We start from the raw sequence: 22,288 nt of genomic DNA, 5'->3' as shown, positions 1-22,288 counted from the left end.
TCCAGGCAAGAATGCAAATGCAAGGATTCCTTCTTTTCCTCCATACTTGCATTTGCAGCCTGTGTTATTTAAGCACAGTGTTCACAGTTGGAGAAATTCCGTGAGGCAGTCGGGACAATTGTAGTTCTCTTTCTTGGTCTACTCCAAGGCATCTGTCTTTCCTGACCTCATCACTGTATGATGTACATTTTCCCCTTTACGTGAGGAGATTAGAAAAAGTATAAAACCCACTGATTTCGTTGTAATGTTGTCACGGCCCGTCAGTCTAAGAAAAACAGAATTTGCTGAAAGAGTCAGCGTTTGTGTGGGACAAGATGAGAGGTGCCGCAGCTTCACTGAGGCGTGTTGTTTAATTTCCAGGAGCTGAGGAGTGCTGAGACAGTGGGCCGGACGCTCATCTCTCCAGCTCTTTCTGGGAAGGATTTTGTGAGAACTGAAGGCACCTTGGTCTTCGAACCTGGCCAGAGAAACACCGTATTGGATGTCGTCCTAACCCCAGACACAGGGTCTTTAAATCCATTTCCTAAGCGCTTCCAGGTTGTACTTTTTGACCCAAAAGGCGGTGCCCGGGTCGATACCGTGTATGGGACTGCCAACATCACGCTGGTCTCCGACGCAGACTCGCAGGCCGTGTGGGGGCTTGCGGACCAGCTGCAGCAGCCCCTGGACGGGGACATCCTCAGCAGGGTGCTCCACAGCATCAGCGTGAAGGTGGCCACAGAGAACACCGACGAGCAGCTCAGTGCCGTGATGCACTTAATACACAAGGTAAGCCTCGGCGAGTGTCAGCAGCTGGTTCAGGAAGGTTTTACGAATTTAAAAAATAAAAACAAACACACATGCACATTTATAATGTCAGTGATCATGAAATTATAATAGAGTTAAATTTCTGAGCATAGAAGTGGAGCTTATCATATCTGATAATGTACTTTTGCTTGCATGTGACTTACACCTGTTTGGAAACCTCAATATATTTTATTGATTTTTTACAGAGAGGAGGGGAGAGGGATAGAGAGTTAGAAACATCGATGAGAGAGAAACATTGATCAGCTGCCTCCTGCACACCCCCGACCGGGGATGTGCCCGCAACCAAGGTACATGTCCTTGACCGGAATCGAACCTGGGACCCTTCAGTCTGCAGGCCGACGCTCTATCCACCGAGCCAAACCAGTTAGGGCATGGAAACCTCAGTCTTAAACTCAGAGAGTGATGACTTAGCTGCTGCCGCAGCGAGGACAGCCAGTGTCAGAAAAGGGGCAGCAGATGTCGGAAGCTACAGGCTCTGTCTGATTCTCCAGAAGGTGGATGAATATCTTTTGAAATTGCGTCTGTTTTTTGATTCTATAAAAAGAGAACTTGAACTAGATTCCCAGTTCTTCCTGCTTAAATGCTACAGAACAGGAGCTTTTGCCCTCAGCTTGTTCTTTGCTCCTCCCAGGAACTGAAAACTTTCACAGAACAGAATAACTCCGGAATGACCAGATAACTTCAGGCATTCAAATGGGTATGGACTTAGACCAACCAGGTTTAATTTTAAGCCTATTTATTTGTTTACACTTCTGCAAATGATGGAATTAAATGGAGATGTTAGACCCTAAGAATAAATGAAGCATATTTAAAAAGCATCATTGTTAAAGGAAAAGACTCTTATTGGGGTTTATTTGAGGCTTTTCTTGTAAAAATATTTATCAATATATTGATATACAAGTAAAAAAGATTTTGAGTACATGCATATGAATTCTTAAGTACTATATTTCTTATGTGTGAACTTTAAATCCTTAAAATGTTTACAACGAGGTTTTAGATGGTCATGCCTATTTTACTTTTTATATGTCCCTTAAATCCAATGCCTGAAGGGTAGGAAAAAAAATTACAAAGCACACAGGCAGGAAGAGGAGGCCTTGCCAAATAGTGTAAAGCGAAGAAAAGTGACTATTTCATGCAGAGACTTCTCTTCCTGGCACTGGAACCCTGGTCTGGGGAGTCTACTATGGGTCTGGGACCCCTTGCTCCTCAGCGGGGGACCTTTGATGCCAAAATATCCCTCCTGATTTTTACCCGTCACTTGTGGGTTTGGGACCCGCCTGTTCTCTGCCCCAGTCTTGATGTTGCTTCTTTAAATCCCTGGTTGTAGGACTTCTACTCAGCTAGATTTTAGGAGGTTCTGAATGGTGGTTGTGATGTAGTTTAGTTGTAATTTTGATTTTGTTGTGGGAGGAGGCGAGTACTTCCTACACCACCATCTTGACTGGAAGTATGAGTCATTTTTAATACATAAGTTTGAAGTGGAGACCCAGAAGTCATACAGGAAATGATTGATAAACTTCACCACATAAAATTTAAGCAAAATTTATTTTTGCATATTTCATAAGCAAGATCAAAAGAAAGCTAAAGTTATATGTCAATTAGATCTCAATAAAACTGGGGAGTAATAAAGTAAGAAAAATAAAGACAACTAATGGGTGTTGGGAATATTTATACAAATATATATATAACAATAATGTTTATTTCAGCATAGCATATAATAACAAAAAGCAGAAAAAATAAGCATCATAAGAGGGGCCTGGGATATCCATAAAATGCATAAGAATTTTCATGTTTTAAACATATTTATAATAATAAAAAAAATAAAACAGGCACCGAAAATGTATATGATCACACATAGTAGGTTGTAATTTTAGCAAGTAAAATATAGTTAACATTGAATTTCACATAAACAATGAATGAAAACATTTTTAGTATTTATATGAAACAATTATTGGTTACTTACCTGAAATCAAATAGAGTCACTTAAACTATATCTGGCAGCCATTCATGTATTTTAAATGCACTTAATATAAACTCTAAGATAACCTCAAATTCAGGAGTAGAACATCCATGTACTGGATAGAAGTTCATTCTACAAGGTTGTATATTTTAAGTGAAATTGTTTCATATTTGTAAGTTTTATTTTCCCCCAGATTTTAGCTTCTTTGAAACAGAATTTGCTCTATACTATATATTTCTATAGGAAGAGCTCAATAAATCTTACATATTGTTATTACACTCACCAGAAGTGACTACTTATTTATGTTCAGAGGACACAACTATGTGCAGAAAAGAGCATGAACTTTAAATGACTCACTGTATTTTGGATAAAATTCAGCTGTGGGTTTGGGCAAATTTTTGCTATGACAATATTCTATCCTTTGATTTTCCTAGATATAATGAAATGAAAATTATTTAAAATGCTGTTGTTTTTTAATAATAATTTCGGTCTTTTAAGACTGCTGGATTTGATGTGCAAAGTTTAATTTCTTAGGGTTTTGGTTTCCAGGTTATGAAAGCTTGGTAAAACATGAGTCAAGAGGCGTTGCCTTTAATTTTGTGTTCTGGAACACTTGAAAGCACAGGAATAATATGTTCTGTGAAAGTTTGAAGGACTCTCCACCCCTTCCAAAGATCTCCTTTTTTGTTTTCTTCCTGACAGTTTAAAAAAATTTTTTCCATGGTTGATTCAGGCTCTGTACTTTTTTGTAAGCCAATTTTAATAACTGGGGGGTGGAGGGGTTCTTTTTATTGTTTATGTAAAATGGCCCTTTAGAACAAAATATTTCTTATCATATGTTTGAATAATATATGTCATATTTTTAGAATTCTTTTTCGCATTTGATTTATTTTATAATCACACTAACAGTGATTTAGACTTTGTCTATATTTTACTCCCGGTTGTATATTTCGTGCTTGCAGTAATTTTGCGTGACCTGGCTGCAAACTGAGCCAATCTGTGTTGTTATCTAGGACACGCAGGTTGGGGGGATGTTTCCAGTCAGGGTAGGGGGGCTGTCACAGTGCCTCCTGGGACACTCACCTTCTCGGTACACTCAGAAAGTGAGGCATTCTCTTTCTGCCTCTGTTTCCTTATCTGGAAACAAAACAAAATAACACTAGCCCCTCCCTCACAAGATTGTTGTGAGAATTAGGGAAGTTAGTATAACCAGCTGAGAATAGCACCTCTATAAACCAAGGGTTATATAAATGGCCTTCTGGTTTCTGTGTGTTTTCCTAAAACGTTCTTTTGCCCTTGAATGTGCATGAATGGTTGGGTGGCTCTAGAATTTTGGATCACAGCCTTTAATTCTCAAAACTCCACATGTTGCTCTGGTGGTTTCTGGCATTTCATTTGCAAAAAAAATCTGATGTCAAATTTATTTTTTGTTTCTCTGTTAGTAGTTTTTTTCCTGTCTGTTTTTCTGGTAAGATTTTTTTTTTAACTCTTGAAGTAATATTTAAAAATCACCAGATACATCTGGTGCTGTTTCTTTTTCTTATTTTCACTGGTGTAAGCAAGCTCTGCATTTTTAGAAGGAAGTATTTCCTTAGCTTATCAAGGAACTGTGTAGGTTTTACCTCTACTTGCTCCTTTTATGTGCTTGGTGTATCTTGTGGATTGGTCCTGTTTGTTATATTTTCTCTGAGTCCTGGGAGCATATATTGATCTTATTTTCCATTTAACATATTCCATTTGTTTCAGTATCCAATGAGCTGTCCCCTGTCTCCATTGTAATTTTTACTTTGTTAAATTTTTATTCTGTCGTTTTTATCATCTTTTCCTTATGGATTGTTCTCCATTCTGCCTTACTGTCTTTGAGATGGCTACTCTTAAACTTGGATTTTGAGTCCAGCCAACAGCTTGGTACCATATAGATTATAAAACTATTTTAAAAATGTGGGAAGCCGTAACCGGTTTGGCTCAGTGGATAGAGTGTCGGCCTGTGGACTGAAAGGTTCCCGGGTTCGATTCCGGTCAAGGGCATGTACCTTGGTTGCGGGCACATCTCCAGTGGGAAGTGTGCAGTAGGCAGCTGATCGATGTTTCTCTCTCATTGATTTTTCTAACTCTCTATCCTTCTCCCTTCCTCTCTGTAAAAAATCAATAAAATATATTTTTTTTAAAAAATGTGGGAAACATGAGCCACTTCTTCAATGAGCTTAACTAGTAGGAGTAACAGACAAATCATTTCAACATTGTCATCATAAGTTTGTTAATAAAACTACGTGCAAAGTACAAAGGGAGTGATTATGTAAAAGATCAGGCAGGTGGGGCCCAGTGTAGAAGTCATAGAGAAATGATGACTAATTTGGATTTTGAAGAATTAATAGGGGCTTCTCAGACATATAAGAGTGAGTGGAATAACAAGTCAGTGGCTTCACATCAAAGCTTGGGCAGACAATAAAGATGTGGCCTCCATCATTCTGGCAAGGAAAAAAACCAAATCATGAAGCCTATTTCCCCTCTTAGTCTCCTTTTCCCTCAAACAGCAAATAACCCAGTTCTTTAAGGTAGGAAGGCTCATACTCACGGCTAAAGGCAAGAATGCCAGGAGTTCTTAACTACTCTTGGTTGGAATAGGATTTTCTCATATGATGTTTCAGGAGTTTAGTGACATGTGGTGATTTCTGTTCATTGAACACTTATAATCAAGAATAATCTTGCCCAGCCAGCATGGCTCAGTGGTTGAGCATTGACCTAAGGACCAGGAGATCACAGTTCGATTCCCAGTCAGGGCATATGTTCGGGTTGTGAGCTAGATCCCCAGTGTGGGGCATGCAGGAGGCAGCCAATCCATGATCCTCTCTTATCATTGATGTTTCTATCTCTCCTTTCCTCTCTGAAATCAATGAAAAAATATTTTTTTTAAAAAAAGAATAATCTTGCTTCTATATGGACATTCTTGTATTTATTTCCTTAGTTGGTCAAAATCATAATCCTTGGGGTAGATATAAAAGAGATTAATTTTGACTCATGATGTTAATTATTGTAGTTAAAAGTAAGTGACCCATGCAACCATTTTAGGCTTAGTTTAGTTATTAAATAGAACATATTATGGTGATTGTGTGTCTTCTTTATAAATGATTGTTTATGCTTTTTAAAGTACAAATGGATATTTTTGAAATATAATTTTGATCCTGATTTCTCTTAAATTCTTCATAGGTTCATCCTTATTTAGTTAATGCTAATAACGGTTAATAAGGAACACATTATAGTATATGATACATTATCATTTAAAGAGTTTATTAAGATATATTTTTATTTTTGTTTTTCCCCAGATATCTGTTGAAGGAAAAAAGCAAGCATTCAGTATTGAAAACCGAAATCTCTTCTATGATATTCTTTGTGCTCTTATTAACCCGAAGCGCAAGGACACTAGGGGATTCAGCCACTTTTCTGAAGTGACTGAGGATTTTGCCTTTTCTCTGCTGACCGATGTTACCTGTGGCTCTCCGGGTGAAAAGTAAGTATCATTTAATATATCAGCTGTACCTTCTATGTATGTATTCCTTCACAGTTTACAAAGTAATACACAATGCAAATAACATTTATATGATGTAACTAATGACTATACAGTTAATGCATTGTACTAGTGCACAAATGAAGTTAATTATTTAAAAAAAACACAGCAGTTACATCAAGAAAAATAAATTATAAATTTATCCTGGCAACAATATATTCCTCTTGTTTTGAAGGGTCTTTTATAAAGGGTCTTTTCTTTACTCTTATTCCTACAATGAATAGAAGATACACTCTGAAAAAAAAGAAGGTGATTCCCACCTTTAGACACGCTTTGATGTGCTGGTAACAGGTGGTTTCTGGAGTTGTGGTTCAGTTTCATCTGTTTGGAGGCATCTCTCAGAATGTTGTTGAACTTCAGACTCGTCATTTCATGGCAGAAAGCAAGCAAGAGGAAAGGAAAAAATAAAAAGTGGCTCATGTTTATTAGTATTTATGTAATTAATTTTGTAACTGTATGTTAATAGTCTTCAGAAGTCATGGTGTTTTAAACTGGGTAAGTGTAGTACAAAGCTCTAAAAGTGTTTATTTCTATTTGATTTAACATAAACATGGTTGATAATAAATAAAAAAGAGTGAAAATGGAGATTTCCCTCCCAGTTCTCACTGAGTAATATCCGTTATTTAAAAAGCAATGATTATTATTTAAAGGGACATGTCTGATTTAAAATATTATCTCTTTAAAGTTTAAGATTGTATTGATTGATTTTAGAGAGAGAGGAAGGAAGAGAGAGAACATCAGTTTGTTGTTCCATACATATAGGGTGGTCGATTCCTGTATGTGCCCTAACTGGGGATGGAACACACAACCTTGGCGTATCGGGACGATGCTCTAACACACTGAGCTACCTGCCAGGGCCTCTATAAACTTTATTTTTTATTTATTGATTGTGGGGAGCAGCTACAGTGTTTTTGACAGGTTCAAGCCTTGGACTGATGAGAGGGCACAGTCCTCTCATTGCCACGTGCAAGTCCCAGCTTGGAGAGCAGAGCCCTCCCAGCACAATTAGAGCCAACAGCTGTAGTTGTAAGCTTGGAACTATGGTCTGAACACGTGGCCCCACGTGCCTGAGTGATGTGGGCTTGATAGAGTTCAGGTGCATGGAGTTGAGTAGGATTGAAACCCACGAGAATGTTGTAAACATCTTGGTCACGCCTTTACTTTGCCTTGTAGCTTCTGCTATAAAATAAAGGCATGGCTGTGGGCGTGGTCGCTGTCTCTCAGAGAAGCAGCATCCCACCAAGACCCGGCTTTCATTCTCTTGTCTGTCTTTTCTAAGCCTTTCAGCCGCCCCCACTCAGGTTCACCCTTGGCCATGCTGGCTCGGCACAATTGATGAATGCTATGATCAGTATTCATTAAGTCATGTCGATATTTTGAAGACTAATTTTAAAAAATTAGTATAATAATTTAAATCATCTCTTTATTTATGGGGCCCTTTATGAGCTGACATGTTATTTTAAATATTGTTTGTATTGTAAGACTTTTATCTTCTTAGATCACAAGACACATAAAGTTCAATGAGATAGTCAACTCAGATATAAAAGTTTTACAAGATAGATCAAATAATAAAATAATTACAATAACTGATATTAACTATTCCTCTGCTCTAGTTCTGACACTGTATTAGATTGAACAATATGAAATTGCCTTTTTATCTAGATATTAACAGTATAATATATTAAGTGTTATATGGATTGAACTAGTCCTTAGTAAAAGTTGTACATATTTTATTCCTGCAGAAGATCAGTTTAAATAGCTGTTCAAGGATAGGTTAGGGCTTTTATTATTCCTATTTACGGATGTAGAAACTGCGGCTAGGGGCCTTATACAGCTTGCTGGTGGTCACATGATTAGTCTAGGGTGAGGCCTGGGCTCAGTTCCAGGCCTGCAGGCCAATCCCAGGCCTACTTGACTCCACTACCCTTGCTGGCCTCCGTGTCATGTGGTCAGAAGTGATTGTAAACCACTTGCTTTGAAACAGATCTTCCATTCTGAGCCCCATGACTCCAAAGTGCCCCGGACTTTCATCCTAGGTCAGTACCTGGGTGTCACTTGAGGTTTGGGTACCGAACCAGCATCCCCTTACACTGTATTCTTTTAACCCTGATGGTCAAGTCCTGGGGACTTGTTTTTCTTTTCTTTTTTTAGTAGATTTTTATTGATTTCAGAGAGGAAGGGAGAGGGAGAGAGAGATAGAAACATCAATGATGAGAGAGAATCATTGATCGGCTGCTTCCTGCATGTCCCCCACTGGGGATCGAACCCTAACCTGGGCATGTGCCTTGACCAGAATCGAACCCAGGACTCCTCAGTGCACAGGCCAATGCTCTATCCACTGAGCCAAACTGGCTAGGGCTGCTTTTCTTAACGAGGAGCATCATCAAAGCACCTGAAAAGCTCTGCGTGCCCTTTCAGGAGGCCCCTTCTGCAGTCCTCCCCTGTTCCTAAATGTCCAGCTGAGACCAACGACTAGCAGTTCAGCTCCTCAGTGCCATTTGTAAATGTCTCTAATGTCTCCAGAAACCTCTGGAGTGGATGATTTCTCTACTTCAAGTAAGTTTGCACTGAGGCCACAGTGTGTGTGTGTGTGTGTGTGTGTGTGTGTGTGTATGCATAGTTAAGAAATATCCTTTTACTGTTTTTCCCTCTTATACTGTGTTCAACTATGTTGTTCAGTTAAGTCATAGTTCATTGTTTTACAATCCCCGTAGTCCCAAATCTTTAAATTTGTTTTTCCGTATGTTTCCAAATTACCAGGATATTGAGGTTGTCTTAGATGTGAACCATCTACCCTGCTGTGGTTGTTAGTTTCCACATCTGTGCCTTCAAAGGCCCGGTGAGAACTCGGAGCTTCTGAGATGCACAGAAAGAATGGTCCTTTCTTTGTTGTTGCCTAATGTATTCCCTGGGCCTAGAACAGTGGTATGTGGTAGAATCTCAGTGGCTGTAGTACAGTGAGTGACTAGAATGAGTAAATGAATCAATACCTTCCCTTCCTCTCCATAGGCTTACCTTTCTTTCTAAGTTATCCAAGAAGAGGAAACAGCATGTACGATGGCAGTCAAGCAAGAATAGCATGGTGTGTTTGGGAAGACCACCAACCTTTAAAGGTTAAACATGGAATAAGTTAGGTGTGGTGTGGGGTGTGTGTGTGTGTGTGTGTGTGTGTGTGTGTGTGTGTGTGAAAGAATCAGACTTAGGGTGTTAGACTGTTTGGGAGGTGTGTGTGGCCTGTACACCTTGAGGTGCTTCAATAGGAGTCTTGGACATTAGGGTCTAGAGCCCTGGATGAAAGGCTGGATTAAAGATAGGTGAAGTTGGGGTGGCAATTTTTTTAGAGAGAGGGCCTATAGCTAGAGATAAAGGTTAGCCATTACGTTTTCCTTTCTTTCTCAAATGTTCCATTGAAAATCTTTGCTCCATTTCCTTGGTTAGCAGTCTTGACGAGGTATCATTTAGTATCACGATATAATTATACATACTCTACATGTATTGTGGCCTGTATTACGTTTTAACATTTAATGCCTCATTTTTATCCTAATATCCTCTGGACATTTCCAGGCAGGTTTTAGATGTGATTCATCTTGTATCTCCTCATTGTTTGCAAACATAATATGCCCACTGAAAAGATGTATCAGATTCGCTGGAGGACTGGTTAAAAAATACAGATTCCTAAAATCCCTAGCTCCCTCCCCAGGTAAGGGTCCTGATTTAGTAGGTAAGGGTCATGATTTAGTAAGTCTGGGATGTTATCTAGAAATCTATATTTTTAAACAAGCTTTCAACTGCTTTTAACACACACTGAGGTTTGGAAGCAATTTCACTGAGCACAGTATCTTATGCCTAGGGGATGTTCAAAGCAGTATTGTTAAATGGATAAAGATCACTGTTCAGGGCTATTTTTTCTACCAGTTACCTAGTCCAATTAGCAGTTAGAAAGGGGTGAGGGAACACTTGATGAAAACATAGCTACGGATATATAAAGTTTACGATACTCGTAAGTAAAACAGAGCGTTTCCTTAGTGATGTGCCTTTCCTTCAACCTGTTCCACCAGTGCTCATTTAACCGACACTGAAAAGTCCATTTTACAGCCTCAGATGGTATCTGATATCCATGAAACAGCTTCAAAAATCCATGCGTTAGGTTATAAGGGGAATCAGGCAAAGGGATGCAGAAATTTCTGTGAAAAAAAACCCGTAAAAGAACTGAAAGCACCTTCTCTCTACTGCTCTGGGTTGGTCGTGTCCTGGTTATACACCAAGAACAGAGCCCTGGTGTCATGCATTTTAACAAATAAAAGGGAATATATAGAACAAATACAAAAAATGTATAAAATGCATGCCACTTCAGCACACCCTTTGCTTTTCTGTTGTAGAAGCAAAACCATCCTCGACAGCTGCCCATATCTGTCAATACTGGCTCTTCACTGGTATCCCCAGCAAATCAATGGGCACAAGTTTGAAGGGAAGGAAGGCGATTATATTCGAATTCCAGAAAGGTTATTGGATGTCCCGGATGCAGAAATCATGTCTGGGAAAAGTACGTGCGAATCTGTCCAGTTTACAGAGTACAGCAGCCAGCAGTGGTTTATAAGTGGAAACAGCCTTCCTGCCCTGAAAAATAAGGTAATCTATCATTATAAAGAATTATGGTTGGGCTCTGACTTTTGCGTAGCAGCCACACTCCCCAGAATGCATTAGCTGGATCAGATTTGTGGGAAGTGCTACACATGGTGAGCTAATTATGAAACATGGCCCATCTTTATGAACTATTTGTCAAGAGTTTTGCCTTAAAAACAGCTGGAAATATTCTCTTTATGTTTTATTGAGCAAACTATATAATAATAGAGGGACAGTGAAAAAAATACTGCTTTTACTAATATTATCTTATATATCCCCCTCGTGATGAAGTTCAGCAGTTATAGTCATAGTGTTGTCAGCTGAAGACGGCTCAGTAACTGAAGTGGAGGCAGAATGTTTGTGAATGAAAACCAGGGTGGTGTCCTGCGTTCCTAAGGCAGCTTCCTATAGAAATAGTGGCAGTGAGTAGTGAGTAAAGGGACTGAAAAATGAAGCGAAGTTCAGAATGGGAGATTCAGTCATGACATTCACTTGAAAACATCATTAAATCATTTTCTGTTTGCTTTTTTTTTATGCTACAGGTATTATCTTTGAGTGTGAAAGGTCAGGGTTCGCAGCCCCTGACTGACAACAATGAGGTTCTCTACAGGATTTATGCTGCCGAGCCTAGAATTGTTCCCAAAACCTCACTATGTCTCCTTTGGAATCAGGCTGCTGCAAGGTACTTATTAGTCATTGTTTAAAATCAGAATTTGGTCCTTCTACAGTCCAGTACCATTGAGCCCATTTTTTTCTCACTAGCATCAGTGGACTCTGGACAAGAATCACCTCTACATGAAATAAGACAAAGAAGCATAGGAAAGGGTCTAGCATTGTGCAGGTGGCAAATGTAGCCAAACAATTTAAATATGTGTTCAATACAATATTAACTTCTTGATGACTAGTGTTTTCATGGGATTTAGCATGAATTTTGCTCAATTCGGATAACTTTCCTGTGGTTCCTGGTTAATTTATTGGGCAGGAAAGGAAATTCTTTTTACCCCTTCCATCTGGGCTTGTGGTTCTGGAGCTGATACTCTATGCTTAGAGGAATTAGCAGGGATTTGTAATTCTAGTTCACATAGGGCTGGAGTACATTTTGGGATTAAAGCCATGCACAGGAGTGGGAAGAGGAAAATGATGCTTTCTCTGAATCTCCTGGGCCCAAGGCCTCAAGTTTCTGAGCAGTTCTGTCACTCGGAGCCCAGTCAATGCCCCATAGTCTAGGGTACTAATCAGTCACTAGGTTTGGACCCTTCAAATCTGGTAGGTAAAGCGAGGATGGTGGGGTGTGTGTGTGTGTGTGTGTGTGTGTGTGTGTGTGTGTGTGTGTGTGTATTTAGAGAGGACAGAGGGCATATAGCTAGAGTAAAGCCCTTAATCTTTCCTTTCTTTCTCAAATCTTCCATTGAAAATCTTTACTCCATTTCCTTGGTTAGCAGTCTTGACAAGATATCATTTAGATGCATGATATAGTCATACATACTCTACATGTATTGTGGCCTATATTACTTTTTAACATTGAATGCATAATTTTATATCCTCTAAACATTTCCAGGAGGATTTCAGATCTGATTCATCTTTGTATCTCCTCATTGTTTGCAAACACAATGGGTCCACTGAGAAGATGCATCAGATTTGCTGGAGGAGTGGCTAAAAAATACAGGTTCCTAGAATCCCCAGCTCCCAATAATTTCTTATTCTTAATAACATTTTTCATAAGGATGACAACTCTCAATAGATTCTTCTAGGTCCACATAGTTCCCAAACCAGATGGAGACATCATGTTTTACTTAAATATTAATAGAAATTTCATAGAGTGATAAAATAATACCAATGGGTAAAAAGTTGTTTGTTACTGACTTTCAGCCACATAAACTAAAGTTCTTAATAGGTTTAATAGCTTAGTTGGGTAATTAGCCAACTGTCCTCTAAACACCAAAATTCTGGTTAGTCTCTTTCTTTCCTTGGAAAAAAATTATCAGTTGACATTCCTAATGTCTGATGACAGATCTTAAACCTAATACATAGGTACTTTGTGATCCTCAATATATAATGACTAATGAATGTTTCAAGGTTGAATCTGCAGTTGGGTTTAAAAATTGTGTGTCCTTAGAAAAGTAATCAAGAGTGTCAACCAGTAGTCACTGAGGAATGCTCATAACATAGCACAGTGTTCTTGTGCTAAATCATCCAGACCTTATAGACACCCTCTATACTTAAAAGAACCCTGGAAAACATTTATGTATTATAACTGGCTGCAAATTCCAAAAAAGATTAAGGAATTTTAGAAAAGCATATAAGTGATTTGTGTGGTTCAAATTACTAGGAATTATGAAAAATAAGGAAGGGTGAACACTACACATTATAATGGCTGTGCCAATCTTTTGGGATTTTTGAAAGATAGAGAAGAGTGCCTCCTGTTGAAAACCTTGGGTGCTACTGCTCTGTTCAGAGGACCAGCTTTTTCGGTATCTGAATGCTTTTGAAGGTTTGGATAGTATTTGGGCTGCTTCTTAAGGTACCTTGTGGGATATTTTGTGTCATGTCATAGACAAGATGCTCCCTCCAGTATTCTTCTTGAAACCGTGGTCTGCTTAAATCTGGAGTCAAGATTTAAATTCAGTAACTTTTTCTTTAAAAGCCATCTGAAGACCTCAAGGAGGAATAGTGACAGTTGTCTTTTTGTCCTAGCTGGTTGTCTGACAGTCAATTTTGCAAAGTGGTTGAGGATACTTCAGACTACGTAGAATGTGCCTGTTCATACATGTCTGTGTACGCTGTCTACGCCCAGACCGACAGCTTGTCTTCATACAATGAAGCCTTTTTCTCCTCTGGATTTATATGCATCTCAGGTCAGTTGCAATATTTTGTGTCAATAATTTAAAATACTTATGAGGATGAGTCTGTTTTCCCGTAGTCATTTTATATATACAAGATGCAAATATACTGTAATTCATTAGCACTGGGAGAAAATAAAGTTCCTCATTAATTCATTCAGTGGATATTTGTGGAGGGCCAACTTTGTACTGAGGATATAGGAAAGAACAAGGCACAGTTACAGCTCATGAGCAATGTAAATACAGTGTGGGAGAGAAGTGAGATAATAGGAAAAGATATATGTAGTTCAGAGTCTTGTAATTTAGAGGCAGGTTCTGTATTAGAATGTCAGGATTGTGTGAGATAATACATACAAAGCAGTTTACATTTTATTAAAAAAAAAACAACCAAAAACACAAAGCTACCCCTTTGGTTGATTTGTATTCTACAACTCAGGAGCTCTAAATAGGCTCTGTTTTAAAAAATAATTTTTCACCTTCCACATTTAGGCTTCATTTCTGACAGGAGTAGGAACTTTTTAAATGCGTTAATGTCTGTCAAACTATTTACTTATAACTTAACTTAGAATAACTATAGAATTATTCTCATTTGCTGCATTGACTATATGGTTGGGAGTCTTAATAATCTCTTATTCTCAATAACATCTCTCATAAGGATGATATTTCTTGCTTAATAGATTCTTCTGGGTCCCCACAGTTCCAAAACCAGATGGAGACATCACACTTCACTGTAGTATGAAATTTCATAGATGATGAAATAATACCAAAGGGTAAAATGCTGAAATAAATCTAGATGTTATTTTGTATGTTTCAATAGAGAGATAAATCCAAGTGCTGCTGTGACCCACAAAACTCCCTCGCTGGTTCTAAATACTGAACATCTAAGCAAAGAGATTTAAAAACGAAAGAGAATGTTTCCTGAAAGAATTGTTAATAAATACATATTTTTCGCAGCTTACTCTAGCAAATATAGATTTGCTCATATATTTGAGAATCATCACCTAAATATCATCTACTTTTATCACTTTTGACTTGAAATCATATTTGAAATTACAGTTGACCCTTGAACAGTGTGGGCGTTAGGGATGCTGACCCCTCTCCTCCCACCCCGTGAGTGAAAAATCCATGTATAAGTTTTGACTCCCCCAAAACTTAGTATTAATAGCCTACGGTAGAGCAAAAGCCTCACTGATTATATGGTCGATTAACATATATTTTGTGTGTATGTATTATATACTATATTCTTAAAATAAAGTAAGGTAGAGGGAAAAAGTCATAAGGTAGAGAAAATACATTTACAGTACTGTACTGTATTTATCGATACCGTGAGCTTATGTTATCTGTCTTAGGCTATATGCTTATGAGGTTTTTCAAATTGTCTTTTTGTCTCAGCTTCAGGGGAGGATGAATGTCCATCTCTCAAATGCCCCCTCCACCCCCCTCCCCTCACCAGGAAGTAGAGAAGAGAATTATATATATCTTACACACATTTTCAATAATTTAGGTCAGGTCACACTGAAGATCTCTCTGAATTTGGAGGTAATCTGACTAGCTCTTTTCATGAAATGTAGTAACATATAATTAGATAGGAATCAAACCTCTGTATTTAAATCAGGATAGATCACAATATATCTGTTCCAATTCTGTTTCACAGTTCTGAGATTTTTGGAAGAATTTGATGTGGAATTTTAGAAAATATATCTTATTTTTTAAAAATAATTTAAAATGGGTGGATGGCATCTAGTAAAGTTACAGAGTATTTTTTTTCTGAAAAATAAAACTATCAGAATCTTAGCTTGTAAACTATAAAAGGCACAATTAGAATATTCTTGCAGTTAAATAAACCTTGAACAAAATAATAAGCATGTTTGAAAGGGCTTGAGATTGTATTTATTTACCTACCTGTTTTATTATTTAGCAATTATAGACAATTACTTCCTGTTACGTATTGTAAAATTGGCATTGTGTTGGCATTTATCACTTAGTAATCTGTGAAGTAAATAAAACCATTAGCCAAAGGAAAGCTTTAGTTTAATGTGTTAAGTACTTCACACACACACACACACACACACACACACAAAAAAAAAATCTGAGGTCTATATACATCTCTAATCTCAGCTTTAAAACATTCCAAACACAGGAGACACACCTACAAGTGCATCAGACATGACCCAGTTCATGTATGCATGGTAAAACTGAACTGGTTTATGGAATGTTATAGGGTCTTCCTACAATTGCAAAGCATAGAAATTGTATTCAGAGTCAAAATGAGGATGATTCCAGTTCAGTTGTCTATCTTTGATAGCACAACATCAATAGAGTTGCGAGAAGCAGAGTAAGCTTCTTTAATATCATCCTCCAAATAGCAATGTGCATTTCAAATTATGCGTAGGTTCCCTGAAATAGTTATATTATACAATTATAGCATTAGCATCTGAAGTTATTCACGTTGGAGGTGAATTTTATGTCACACTAATGTGCACAGTTATGGTTTACTTTGTTCCTCTTTCTTCATGAGATAACCTTACTTTAATTAACTTTTTAGCTTCATGAGATAACATTACTTCAATTTCTTGGAATTTGGTAAACTGGTTTCTAATTTTTAAAAGTCATAGCTATATGCCTTGGTCTTCCATCTTTCTAAGTTGAGCCTTGCTAAACTTTTTGGCCTGTGTGCCCATTTCCAACTGAGTCTATACTCTACATAATGCTAGGAAAAAGAGTAACGGAAAAGTATTCAATTAGCCAAGAATAATTTTTTTAGAAACAGTTTAGAGTATACCTTTAGTGTAATAACTGGAAATATTATGCTTTATTTATTTTATATACTTAATTTTTTAAAATGTACTTATTGTTATAAGATTTTGTACTCTGTGACTTACATGTTTATATTAAGGGAATTTAAACCAAAAATTGTTTACATTTAAACAAAAAATGTAAAAAAACTGACTTGTAAATTTAAATCAGGTGTGCTAGTACAGCTATTCAGCATCAGGTAAGAAGATAAAAGATAAATACTCAGCATATAATGCTTCGGAAACTGGGTAACTGAGGGTATTCAGTGTATTTCCCAAGGCCAGTGGGGGCAGGAGCACCGCCTGCTCGAGCATCTAGATAACATCACACATTGTAGGTACAGGCCGTAGCATCTAGCATCTAGCCCGTTTTCCTGCCGCTGGCTTTGAATCCTGGACTGCCACCAGGTGTCATGCTAGCATTTTAATTGCAGCTTAATACACTTGATTAAATATTCCTGAGCTGGTCCATTTGAACCGTACTAAATTTATATGAAATGGGCGTAGACTGGAATATTACCAAGTAAAGGGCAACGGCTCTGACTAAAGTAGTTGGCTGGTGTGCATTTTTCCTTGGCCAGCACTAAATCGCCTTGCCTGACATTGTTACCATCTACCACCATAAACTTACAGAAGAGCATAAATTTGTGATCACATGGCCTATAATGAAATAAAAAACTTGCAAGGCTCTGCTTTTAAGCCAGTATATTAGACACACACACACACACACACACACACACACACACACACACACACCTTGAGTTTAAGCTGGCTTTGATCATCACAGGAAACTCAGTGTGCATTCATGAGTTGATAGCATCGGCCTCAGTAGTTTATAGACCACCTCAATTAAGGTGCAAAATCAGACATGACTGTGCAGTTTCTGGATACACTGTGTACCCGCATGGGTGGATTTTGGAGGCAGCCCCAGGACTTGCACACCTGCCCCAGAACACCTCCTGGCAGCCACCCTAAAAATGGATTACTCCTGACATCTTAGCCAACTTTTTAGGCCAAAAGCCTTAACGAATGCAAAGCCTCAGTTCTTACATGGAAAGTTGCCTACCCATCTACCCCATTAAATCTAAACATATTGAAAGCTTTTCCCAAAAGAAGTTATGAGAGGCATTTCTATGCAGAAAACCAGACCCCATGTGGGCATTTTGCAAATGCCCCGGCCACTTACGCCAACGGGTGGTCTCCTTTAAAACTTTGTTCCATAGCTTCAGAGAAGACAGTGAGAAAATAACCTGTTAAATGAATGTAGTACCTCCTGTTTGTCAAGGAGGCATTGATCAGTGAGGTAATGCATGCACAGTACCTGGCAGAGCAGCATACATTTATGTTTGAATAATTGTTAGAACAACCCGACTGAGGATGAGAGTGAACTAAAAGGCTTAGTGAAAAAGTTACTATGTGCTGGACATTTGAATTAAAAGAAAAAAAATCCAGGAAATATGTTTAAAATATGCATGCACTCTGGCATTAAAATAAGTTTATACAGATTGCAAGACAAAAGATTTGTGGGTTAGTGCTGAAGTTCTCATCACCCCCATGACGCAGTGTAAATAGGCGAATGCCAGTAGACGTAAAGAAAATACGAATATGCCCTGGTCAGTGTGGCTGGTTGGGCATTGTCCCATGCACTGAAAGGGTGCCAGTTCCATTTCTGGTTGGAGCACATGACCAAGTTGTGGGCTCAATCCCCGGTAGGAGGCGTGCGGGAAGCAGCTGATCTATGTTTTGCTCTCACGTCGATGTTTCTCTCTCTCTTTCCCTCTCCTTTCCTCTCTCTCTAAAAATCAATACAAATATATTTTAAAAAAATAAAATAAGAATAATTGTCTCCACCCCACTTAGGAATGTAGATGTTTAGGTTAAAGTCATCTTAGGGAGAAAGAACACATTTTTTTTCCTAGTTTTAACACCCAGTAGCATAAGGGTGATTTTAAAATTCATAATCATCACTGTTGTAGTTCTATGACTATTCTTAGTAGATAAAAAGAGATAATTACAAAACCTGAGTTTTGGTAGTACTATTCACGATTTTATGCCTAAAAATCTTATTCACCTCCCTAATTATATCTATTTAGCCAAGCCACCTGGTCTTAGGAAATTAGATTAGAATATTCTTTTCTTAATCAGTAAAACTTGTCTAATGAAAACAGAGCACCAGTGCTTAATGAAATTATTAATCTGCTTAATTTGTGATTTCTTTTTAGTAGGGAAAGGAACATGTAGATATTTAAAAATTAAAATTACCCTTAGGCTTAATTGATAAGTGTGAAGACTTTATATGCCAATCAAAATGGAGTAAATGAAAATTGCTACATAATCGTTCCCAGAGAGACTGTGCTATACAGCAGAGGCAGGCTCCAGGCCTTATGTGTTTAGCTGTCCCACAGCTTTTTGCTGCGCTACTGTTTGTTCATGGATTATAAAACCACACATGGACGTTTTTGTTCCCACAGGTCTCTGCCTGGCTGTGCTTTCCCATATCTTCTGTGCCAGGTATTCCATGTTTGCGGCTAAGCTTCTGACTCACATGATGGCAGCCAGCTTAGGTACACAGGTAGGAGCTCTGGAAGTGTTGACTTTCATGAGATGTTCGTGTTTTTTCTTCTCTAGTCCTAGAAATGAATGTGCAAGTAAAGGATAATCTCAAATGAGTCGAAATACGCTCATTTAATTTTGTGGTGGAGGAGGGTGGGAGAAGGAGAGGGGTAAAAGGCAATGATAGCATCAGGCCTGAAAAGGTTGACAGAAAGGTATTATATCATCGCTTACAAGAAAATAGCTGCTGCATATCACAAAGCATTGTATTGTCGACTTATATATGCTACTTATCTTACTAATGTGTATACGTATTAAAATTAGGACATGTTATTTAGTCTGTTTGCATAAAATGTACTTTTGCAAATTATATGGAGGGCATTAAGGTGATATTTACAAAGTAGTTAAGTATACTGTTTCTCAAAAAAGTATACTTAACTACTTTGATTTTAAAAATACCTTCTAAATTAAAATATCTGGATAGTATATTTTGTTTCATTTAATATTATATAATACAATTTGGTAGAACATTGCTGTTTGAAAAATCGTTCAGGTGTCTGCAGCAGAAGAAATAGTGTGAAAAACATTGAGTCATTCATTAGCATGCAGTTTAAAGCGTACAGCTTTAAGCACAGAAGGCAGATGAAAAGATTGAATGCCTTTTCTGTCCATGAGATACTCAGTCTAGAAAATAGATGTACACATAAATTAGTATAATTCCGTGTGATACATGTAAACATAGACTATTTGCAAATTACTCTGTGAATATAGATGAGGACTTAAGTCATTTTTTTGTGAAAGTCAAGGAAGCCTTCATAGAGGAGGTATCAGGGAACTGTGCCCCTCTGCTATAATTCTCTATTTCTAGAAATGGATATATGATATCTATCCATAATTTAATAGAATTGGTTCAGCTTGTTGTTAAGGGGAGAGATGGGCAAAGATGTTTGTAAAAGCAAAAAGGTATAATCACTTATACTTTAAAGGCTGTAATTACATATCCAGACAGTCAGAATATACTCTATTATGTTATTGAGAGAACTGTGTAGTATTTTTTAATATATAAAATAAAATGTTCTCTTTTCTGGGTGGGTGGGGGCACATCTGAAGTACAGAAAATGTTTGTGCTTGATTGGGTGCTGGTTATATGCATGTGTTTGATTTAGATAAATTTATTGTGCTGTACACTTATGATCTGCACACTCTGTTTTAGAATGTTAATGGCATTTTATTGAACTCCAACAGAACTTTGAAAAATAACATTAGTGGAGGAACTGAAATATAAAATGGAAAATTGGGACACTGGACTTCTGTTCCTTCTTTCTTTTGTCCTAGGAGTGAAAATGACATGTGTAATTTTTATAACTATTTTTTGGGACAAATTAAGTGCTGGATTCCAAGCAGAGGATCCCAGATTGTGGTTGTTTTTTTTTAAGTACCTATGAACTATGGGAGGTAACAGCTGTTACCAAAGTGGGGCTTACATTGAATTTGACAAGACTATTTATATTGCCGTAGTAACTATCTTAGTTGTCTGATCTTGCCTTTGCTTCTTGTAACATCTTAGAAAACCCGCCTTCCATAATTAGCGTTTACTTGGCTGTATTCACCACCCACTCTGGTGATTTTTTGGCAGCTGAATTTGTACAAGTCTTAATTATAGAACCATAGAATTACAGACGACTCTTCAGTGTCCTAGCAGACAAATTTGCTCATGTCTAGGGAAATGAAAGAAAAACTCAGGATTTATATGTTGGGACATTGCTTTCTAATTCACATTGTACTTTGTATAAATTTTGGAGAAAATGGTTAGTCAAATCCAAGTTTTTTAGTATATTTTTAAAATAGATGAAATGGTGTGGCATGAAAATTCCTATAACTTATGACTTATGAAATACATTAAAAAGAATCTTCATGGTTTATTTTTGGCAGGGAGAATTGGTATATTGTTGATAGAAAAGTACTGTTTTCTCAAAACAGTCTACTTAACTACTTTGATTTTAAAAATACCTTCTAAATGAAAGAGAATAATTGTTGCCCTTAAAACCTTTTAGCAAAGGCTTTGTAAAATTTATAAACTCTCCAGAAAAAGAAATGAAGCAGAAACTTGAGCCCACCCTTTCAGAATTTTAATATCATGTTTATATCTCCAATTACAGAATCTTTCTTACCAACACGGCTATTCCATCCAGTTTCAGCTGCTGATCTCTCGTTTGGGATTCTCCATCAGGGTTATGCTGACATCCTTAGATTTTAGGTTCCCTCTAGAGAAGTCTCCCAAAATATAGATTTGGCCTGTGATTTTTTTTTGGCCGAGGGAGTGAAACTTCTCGAGCTGACCTAGTATTTGAGTTGTGAATTCTCTGCAGACAGGTCTGCCAAGACCATTTGGTTTCACATCTTTATTGCTGACCTAGGACTAAGTTGAATGGCTTTTGTGGTAAAGGGAAGCATGGGAATGGGTAGTCTCTAACCTTCTTTCAATGCAGTGAGTGGGCCTCAGTGAGTCAGTAGTGAGGCGCTGAGAAGTCAGGAGACTGCTGCTCTGGCTGTAATTCTCTATTTCTAGAAAGGATATTTAATATCTGTCCATAATTTAATATAAAATTTACTATAGATATTCATAAATGGATAAATATAGATAAGAATGCAAAGATATTTCCTGCTTTAAAAATCAAAAGTTCTCCTTTAACATGTTATTCTAGCTGCTTTGAGACTCATTAACCAGCAGGTGGCAGTAGAAGATTTTCTTTTTGCACAACCAGTGTCAGTCTCTAGCAAAGATGGAGTTCAGTCGAAAATGAGATGTTTTCCCAGCACTTCTTTCACTGTCTAGAGAGTATTCTTCTGCAACAGAGTAACTGCACATTTGTGATTTCCTACCTTTCTATTTTTATCCCCTTTGTTCAGGATTGAACTAATGAATCTATAAGCACTACAAGAAAGCTTTTACATCCCTGGTTTGGAATATACCTTTTATCATTTATCATTTATAGTTACATTTAGGGGCATGATATTATTTTCATTACATTTGTGCTATTATAAGCCTCAAGAGGTGTGTTATAGAAAAACAGGTTTATTGACTGTCGCGGAATTTTGAGATAAGTTCTGTATTTTCAGAATTATTTACTTTTTTAAAAGTATG

At 37.5% G+C, this 22,288-nt stretch overlaps 1 protein-coding gene across 1 annotated transcript in view; it reads left to right on the top strand.

The window, feature by feature from the left end:
• ADGRV1 (adhesion G protein-coupled receptor V1) overlaps positions 1 to 22,288 on the top strand; it is a 424,156-nt gene that overhangs the window by 161,221 nt on the left and 240,647 nt on the right. The window contains 6 exon segments of the mRNA XM_023749230.1: positions 361 to 768; positions 6,091 to 6,275; positions 10,712 to 10,961; positions 11,498 to 11,637; positions 13,650 to 13,810; positions 19,062 to 19,162. Coding sequence (XP_023604998.1) covers positions 361 to 768; positions 6,091 to 6,275; positions 10,712 to 10,961; positions 11,498 to 11,637; positions 13,650 to 13,810; positions 19,062 to 19,162 — 1,245 coding nt within the window.

The sequence above is a fragment of the Myotis lucifugus genome, unplaced genomic scaffold (genome assembly GCF_000147115.1).
Source record: "Myotis lucifugus unplaced genomic scaffold, Myoluc2.0 scaffold_0, whole genome shotgun sequence".
NCBI classification, from domain to species: domain Eukaryota; kingdom Metazoa; phylum Chordata; class Mammalia; order Chiroptera; family Vespertilionidae; genus Myotis; species Myotis lucifugus.
The sequence above is the reverse complement of the archived record's forward strand: the minus strand, read 5'-3'. Positions and strand labels throughout refer to the sequence as shown.